General features: G+C 32.8%; 2 protein-coding genes across 2 annotated transcripts in view; one reads left to right on the top strand and one right to left on the bottom strand.

Annotated features, from left to right (window-relative positions):
• LOC141333750 (MICOS complex subunit MIC19-like) overlaps positions 1 to 8,369 on the bottom strand; it is a 636,840-nt gene that overhangs the window by 492,952 nt on the left and 135,519 nt on the right. The window lies entirely within an intron of this gene.
• LOC141333334 (uncharacterized) overlaps positions 2,289 to 8,369 on the top strand; it is a 54,652-nt gene continuing 48,571 nt past the window's right edge. Inside the window, exons 1-2 of the mRNA XM_073838316.1 lie at positions 2,289 to 2,510; positions 5,669 to 5,948. Of these exons, the coding sequence (XP_073694417.1) occupies positions 2,430 to 2,510; positions 5,669 to 5,948 (361 nt within the window). The 5' untranslated portion in view covers positions 2,289 to 2,429. The remainder of the gene's footprint in view (positions 2,511 to 5,668; positions 5,949 to 8,369) is intronic.

Raw genomic sequence — 8,369 nt, 5'->3', positions numbered from 1 at the left:
AGTATATTTAGCTTTGATCAGAGGAATAAATTACATTTTAAAATACATTCAAATAGAAAGCATTTATTTAAAAAATATATATATATTTCCCAATATTACTGCTTTTGAATCAATAAATATGGGCCTGTTGGGCAAAAGAGAATTCCTTAAAAAAACAAACTTGTGACTGGTAGTGTAACTTAATGTAAATTTAATCTTCAACAAATCAGTTTTGTGAACTGGTTCAATGAAAAGATCCGACTCAAAAGAGAGTGAAAGGTTCTTTTAGAAATCAGACCTACAGGGAGGGAGAAAGACAGAGCGGAAGGTGTAGATTGTTAATTGCTTTCTGGTTTCTAGGATATATTGCTGTGGACCTGTTCCCCTCTATCTCCTGACGATCTCTGCTGTAACAAACCACAGAGGAAAGGGCATTGATTGTGTGGGAAAGGGTCGATCTGGCAGTCTCTCTTTGACTGATGTGTCCGTGGACAGCAGAGATAACATAGTGGCCAATTTTGTGCCCCTTCAAAAAAGGGAAACAATCACGGAGACTCTGAGGTTATTTTTCTTTTAGCTCCTCTGAGCCTAGTCAGATCCAGAAGTTCTTATCAGCTTCCTCTGAGGCCCATCATTTCTGAGCAATCTACTGTCCTTTGCTGATGACACAGGACTAAGGTTATTTCTCATCACCTAGTGGAGGATAAAAGGTTGTCATGATGACACCTGAGGGCATTTAGACAAAGATAGCCACCCACTAAAGAACAGAAGACCCACATCTCTAAATGCCCACAGCTCCGATTTGACACAAGGACCTCAGGAACATCTCTTCTACAGTGTAATGCTGTTCTAACACAGAGTGTATGTTTACCATATACTTGTTTTTTGACCACATTGTTAAGTTTGGTGCTTTTATGCAAAACAAAGTGGTTGAATTTTTGTATAATAATATTTAAATTATAGGCATGTTTTATGTACACAAATGTTGATTTTTTTTTAGTTTTGGGCATTTAAAACCAATTCTAACAATTTATTTCAAACTTCAAAGCACCTTAAAAAAAAAGTCTTAAAACTCTCTAAATTCTTTTCAATATTTATTGATTAAACCTACTTTGAGTTTAATTAATGTTTTCATTTATTTAGTCATTTTTAATTTATAATGTGGATGTGTATTTCAATGCAATTTTAAAACCTCTGAAGTTTAATTTATGTTAGAATTAGATTTATATATTATTTTTGTAAAGTTTTTCTATAAATAAATAAATAAATAAATAAAAATAACGAATGAATGAATGAATGAATGAATGAATGAATAAATAAATGAATAAATTAATTAATTAAAAATAAAGTTTGGGATCAGTAACATTTTTAATATTTTTAAAAGAAGGCTCTTCTGCTCATTAAGGCTGCATTTATTTGATCAAAAATACAAAAAAGTGTAATATTGTAAAATATTATTGCACTTTAAAATAATTTTTTTCTATTTTATTATATATATATATATATATATATATATATATATATATATATATATATTATTATTATTATTATTTTACTTTAAAATATAATTTATTCCTTTGTTTGAAGCATCATTATTTCAGCGTCAGTGTTCAGTGTCACATGATCGTTAAAAAATTATTCTAATATGCTGATTTGCTGTGAAAAAACTTATTTTTTTGCTGCTTAATATATTTTTTTGAACCTGGGATACCTTTTTTGGGACACTTTTATGAATAAAAATAATCAAAATAACAGCATTTACTCAAAGTACAAATCTTTTCTAACAATATGAGTCTTTACTCTTACTTTTTAGAAATTTAACACATCTTTGCTGAATAAAAGTAAGTTAAGGAAGTTCATTTCTTTCAAAAATATAAAGAAACAAGTTTGTAAATTGTGTAAAATACACAAAAAAATGTGTCTTTTTGTAAAGTATATACATTGTTTTTATTTTTTACTAGAAATAAATTAAATTAAAAATTAAATAAAATTACAAAAACAATAAATAGCGTAATATTAAAGTAGAAGAATAAAGTAGCCTACATTTTTTACAGCTTGGACCTGTTTTAAGCCATTGAAAAATAGCAGCAAATTCGATACAATTCTTCTGCTCTGAAAAAGATATTGATTTCGTATAGTGTCCTTTTAATATGAATATAGAAACTAATAAATACAAATTATTTTAAATGCAATGTATTTTACTTCTATTTTCTATGTTGCCCAATAGAGACACTAAGCATTTGCGCTCAACCAATGAGAAACGTCTTTCTTCGCCTGTGCCAGGTGGGCGGGACTAAAGACGGAAGCGGTCCATGTTTCTGAACGGGAGCTTGCGGCCCTTGTGCGTGCGCTTTACAACCAGAGAGCTGTCAACTCCTCAGAGTTCATAACTCCTGAACACATTTACATGAAGTAGCTGGTTGAGCACCAGCGGGCTTGTTTGACCAGGAATGGGAGCCAACAACAGCACGCGTCGCGTGTCTTTTGAGTCGGATGAGAATGAAAACGTAACGATAGTGAAGGGCATAAGGGTGAGTGACACACATGTCTGTCTGTTCTCCTCCACCTGTCAAAAGAACATCACGCATACTGACGCATGGCTTTAATTCACCTCTGCTGTGATTTGAACGCATGTGCAGGATCGTGATGAAGTCCTCTAATATCCTACCTAACTGGATAAGCATTCTGTCCCTGACTGAATATTTACTGTACTTCAGCAGACCTGGAAAACCAAGTTTAGCTGCAATGTTATGCATTTCATAAGCATCCTACCTCAGAGGAATTATTTTAGCAAACACCTGTTACAGTTCAAGCATCACAATGTCAACAATGATAGCACTATGTTCACGCCCCCCATAACTATCATGTACAGTAGCTTAAACAGTGTCACCCTTCACACAGCTGTTAGTTGATACTAGCACTATATTTATTTATGAATTGTTTTGAGTGTTTATTTTTCAACATGCAACTTATTCACAGACTTTTTGTTTTGTATAAGTGGTTTTCAGGGTTTACACAAACTAGTTCAATACTAACAACAGGGGTCAGCATTATCAGGCAAAAGACCCCTTGGTGGACAAGAAGCAGAGACCCCTTGTATTGTATAAAATTGAGTGTTGCATGTCAAGCATAACCTATTATAACATGTCTATACAACCATTGTATGTGTACACCAAATTAATTATTTTTTATCTTTATTAGAGTGATGACTTTGTTACATTTTTAATACTTAAAGTAAATGCTGCCTAAGTGAGTGTAAGGTAAAAAAAAATAGCAAAACTTAAAAATATCCTGTCTATGTACACACACACACACACACACACACACACACACACACACACACACACTGCTGTTAAAAAGTTTGAGATCAGTATAATTTTTAATGCTTTTTAAGAAGTTTCTTATGCTCATCAAGGCAGAATTTCTTTGATAAAAAGTAATGTTGTGAAATACTTTAATGCAAATATACATATTTATATTAAATATATAAATATGTAAATATTCAACGTAAATTCAACGTCAATGTGAAAATATTTTAAAATGAAAGTTATTCCTGTAATGCAAAGCTGAATTTTCAGCATCGTTCCTCCATGTTTCACTGTCAAATGATACTTCAAAAATCATTCTAAAATTTCAGGATTCTTTAATAAATAAAAAGTTGAAAAACAGCATTTTTAAAAAAAAAAAATAGAAATGTTTTGTAATGATATAAACTACCATTTGGTCAGTAAATTTTATTATTTTATTATTATAAAAAAAAAATACTTCTATTCACCAAGGATGTGCTAAATTGATAAGTCATAGCAAAGACGCAAAATATTTCTATTTTGAATAAATGCTGTTTTTTTTTTGTTTTTTTTACTTTTTATTTATCAAAGAATCCTGAAAAAAGAATCCAGGTTCCAAAATAAAATACTAATCAGCACAAATGTTTCTAACATTGATAATAAAATATGATTTCTGATAGATAATGCGACACTGAAGGCTGGAGTAATGGCTGATGAAAATTCATCAGCCATTATGTTAAAATAGTATGTTAAAATAGAAAACCATTATTTTAAACTGTAATAATATTTCACAATATTACAGTTTTTTTTCTGTATTTTTGATCAAGTAAATGTTGTCAACAAAATAGTTTTGAATTATTTTAGTAATTAATTGTGTGTGTGTGTGTGTGTGTGTGTGTTTGTGTAACTAATGGTGTACAAATATATATATATATATATATATATATATATATAAGTTCATGAAAACATTAATTGTGTGACTAAATAAATTTAGTTTAAGACATTTAATCACTAATAGAACAAAACTACTAAAACAGAAATAAAAATAAATTATTAATAAAAACACATTTTATTTAGTGCTGGGCAATGATTAATCACATCCAAAATAAAAGTGTTTGTGTACATAATATATGTGACCCTGGACCACAAAACCAGTCATAAGGTAATTTTTTACAAAACTGAGATGTATACATACTCATACTCAATAAATAAGCTTTCTATTGATGTATGGTTTGTTAGGATATGACAATATTTGGCCGAGATACATCTATTTGAATATCTGGAATCTGAGGGTGCAAAAAAATCTAAATACGGAGAAAATCACCTTTAAAGTTGTCCAAATTAAGCTCTTAATGCATATTACTAATCAAAAATTACATTTTCATATATTTACAATAGTAATTTTACAAAAAATCTTAATGAAACATGATCTTTACTTAATTTCCTAATGATTTTTGGCATAAAAGAAAAAACAATAATTTTGACCCATACAATGTATTTTTGGCTATTGCTACAAATATACCCCAGCGACTTAAGACTGGTTTTGTGGTCCAGGGTCACATATGTGTATACTGTGTATATTTATTACGTATATGTAAATACACACACGTATATACATGTATATATTTAAGAAAAACATGTTATGTTTACATATTAATTTTTTTAAAATATATAGTATAAATTATATGAATACAAACATATATATATAAATATTTTCTAAATAGATACTGTATGTGTGTGTCTCTCTATATATACATAATAAATATACACAGTACACACACATATTATGTACACACAAATGTTTCTTTTGGATGCGATTAATCGTGATTAATCATTGCCCAGCTCTAATTTTATTATATTAAAATAGAAATATAAAAACACTGATGTTTTTTTAACAGTATAATATCAATATATTTCACTCTGAAACCCAGCAACTAAAAGGGTCTATTTTATTTTATGTTTGTGTATGAGGCCTATATTTCTATGTTGAACTTGACATGCAATTTTTTAAAAAGCATCCAATACCCAAATACTTTTTCTTTTAAGATACTTGTAAGTGTCTGTGTTACGACCCTTCGATAGATATTAAATGTCTAGGGTGTCAGAAGGGGAACATAAAAACCATTTCGGACCATTGCCCAACTTAAACCTGGTGTGTGACTGAGAGTAAGCAAGATGGAAAACCAGAAACAAGCAAACTTGTTTTATTGCTACAGACTGTAAGTAAAGAAGTGAAAGGAAGTAAGGTGAATATTTAAAAGAGACAAAAAAAAGTACAGAATGTCCATCTCTGAAATAAGTTCTTGATCATTAAATTGACATGGTTTTAAACTAGAGAAGAAAAAGCAGAAATATATATGCTCACAAGAGTGTCATTTGTTTTCTCCACCTCTATTCTTCAGCTCTCAGAGAAGGTCATCGACCGCATGAGGGAACCCTCAGGCCCACCACGGCCCCCCACCAGAACCCCTCCTGCTTCTCCTCCCGTGGTTGATCCTCTGCCAGCACTGGTGCCAATATCTCCTCCACCTGACCCTGTCACTTCCCTTCCACCTTCTTCCTTGCCAGAGCGAGTAAAACTCCCTGAGCAAGTGACCACTCCTGTACCACCACCAGCAGAGCCAGTCATTCTCCCCCCACCTCCTCCTGTAGTGACAGCACCAGCTGTATCAGCTTCTGCAGGTGAGTCCCTTGCTCCACCTGCTGCTACAGCTGAGCTTATAACAGCATCTCCACCTGTGGAAATAATTGCCCCACCTCCCTCCCCCAAACCCAGCACTTCTCCTCCCCTTGCTGATTCTGTTGCCTCCCCTCCTGCTTTTGAGCTTTTCACACCTCCTCCTCCCGCTGTAGAATCCATCCCTACTCATCCTATCACTAAAACTGCTTCTGAACTCGTCTCTGCTCCACCTGTAGAAATAACCACCCCCTCCCCTCCAGCTGAACTTGTCGCTCCTGTCGCTTCCGCTGCTGAAACTATTCCGCACCCTCCTCCGTCTGTAGAAAAACCTGTGGCTTCTCCACCACCGCCTCCACCTCCCGCCGGTGAGTCGATTGTTTTGAAGCGTAATGCTGACACACATACATGCGTTCAAAGTGAAGGAATTACACTTTGAGGTATTTTACACATATTGCACGGTGCACTTCAGTGCCTGTCATTCATGAGCGTTAATGGTACTCCTCGGGTAAATTGCATCTTGTAAGCACTCTGAATGTGTTGGTACACCATTGTGAAGGGGTAATATTATACATCAAGTCATTCTGGGTAATTCTACGGAATTCTAACTTCTCTTAAACACATCAGAGTACGTGGGTGGAGTGGAACAACAGCAATTTTCCCTTTAGTAAAGTATTCTGGCCTATGATGTAGCACCATAATAATGACTATTGTTGTACGAAATCATAAAAAATTATAATAATTAATAATATTAATTATTAAAGATCAAAATTAAAGCAGAAGTTCACTTCCAGAACAAAAATGTACAGATAATTTACTCATCCTCTTGTCATCCAAGATGTTCATGTCTTTCTTTCTTCAGTTGTCAAGAAATAGTTTTTTTAGGAAAACATTTCAGGAATGTTAGTGGACTTCTACGATGACTGCGAGTTTGAACTTCCAAAATGCAGTTCAAAGGGCTCTAAACTTCCAGTTTGGAATACACAGAGTATCTACATTTTTCTACATTGCTGCAGAGGTTCAAACGCCCTTTACAAAAAAAAAAGTTAAAACAGCTATATAAATTTTGCTGTGTGATTTTGAAGTTGGAGGACAAAACCCTAACTGGCTTGAACTGGAATACACAGAGTACATATAGAGTTAGACAAGATGAGCAATTGAGGTTAAGTATAGAAATTGTAATTGTTTTTAGAAAACAACTGATTGTTTCGCTAGATAAGACAATTCTTACTCAGCTGGGATCATTTAAGGCTTTTGATGCTGCATTTAAACTGCATTTTGGAAGTTCAAAATCATAGAAGTCCACTATATGGAGATAATTCCTGAAATGTTTTACTCAAAAAACATAATTTCTTTACGACCGAAGAAAGAAAGACATGAACATCTTGGATGACAAGGGGGTAAGTAAATTATCTGTAAATTATTGTTGTGGAAGTGAACTTCTCCATTAATGTGGCAGGGACACTGAGACATTTAGTTAAACTTTAGCTTCTTCAAATTATTATTGTAGGTTAGTTTATGCAAAAATGAAAATTCTCTCAACTATTATTGACAATTAACTGTATGTTGTTCCAAATTTAGACTTTTATTCATCTTCGAAACACCAATACATTAATTTTTAAATGAAATCTGATAGATGAAAGGTCATTTTACCAGAACTTTGATGATTTAAAAAGTTCACAAAGGTATCATAAAGTAATAAGAAAACTTGGGCTACATTTCATAATTTATGTAGATGGTTTTTTGATGTTTTCTTGTAGTTTCGATGGAATAGACGTTGAATGGAGATTTAAAATTTTCTAATAATTTACTCACCCTCATGTCATCCAAGATGTTCATGTCTTTCTTCATTTGAAAAGAAATGAAGGTTTTTGACTAAAACATTCCAGGATTTTTCTCAATATAGTAGACTTCAATGCGGATCAGCGAGTTGAAGGTCCGTATTGCAGTTTCAATGCAGCTACAAAGAGCTCTACATTATCACAGCTGAGAAATAATATTACATCTAGCAAAATGATAATTTTCTTAAAAAAACAAAAATGTATATACTTTTTTAACCACAAATACCCGTCTTGCACTAGCTCTGCTTAGACTTCAGGCATTATGCAGTCACATTGGAAAGGTCACACGTGTTTAGTTCTTGGACTGTGTGCTTTGGTTCAAAAAGGTAGGGTAGGGAGAAAAACTCCATCTCATTTTCTCTTCCAACTTCAAAATCGTCCGACATCATTGTTTTACCTTTTTTGTAAAGGGCGTTCTAACGTGACTATGTAATGAGAACTAGTGCAAGACAGGCATTTGTGGTTAAAAACGTATATAAATTTGTATTTCTTTAGAAAATGACCAATCATTTGGCCAGATAAGACCCTTATTCCTCAGCTGAGATCATGTAGAACCCTTTTAAGCTGCATTGAAACTACAATTTG

Source organism: Garra rufa, chromosome 4, assembly GCF_049309525.1.
Source record: "Garra rufa chromosome 4, GarRuf1.0, whole genome shotgun sequence".
NCBI classification, from domain to species: Eukaryota; Metazoa; Chordata; class Actinopteri; order Cypriniformes; family Cyprinidae; genus Garra; species Garra rufa.
This window is presented reverse-complemented; position numbering and strand designations above follow the sequence as displayed.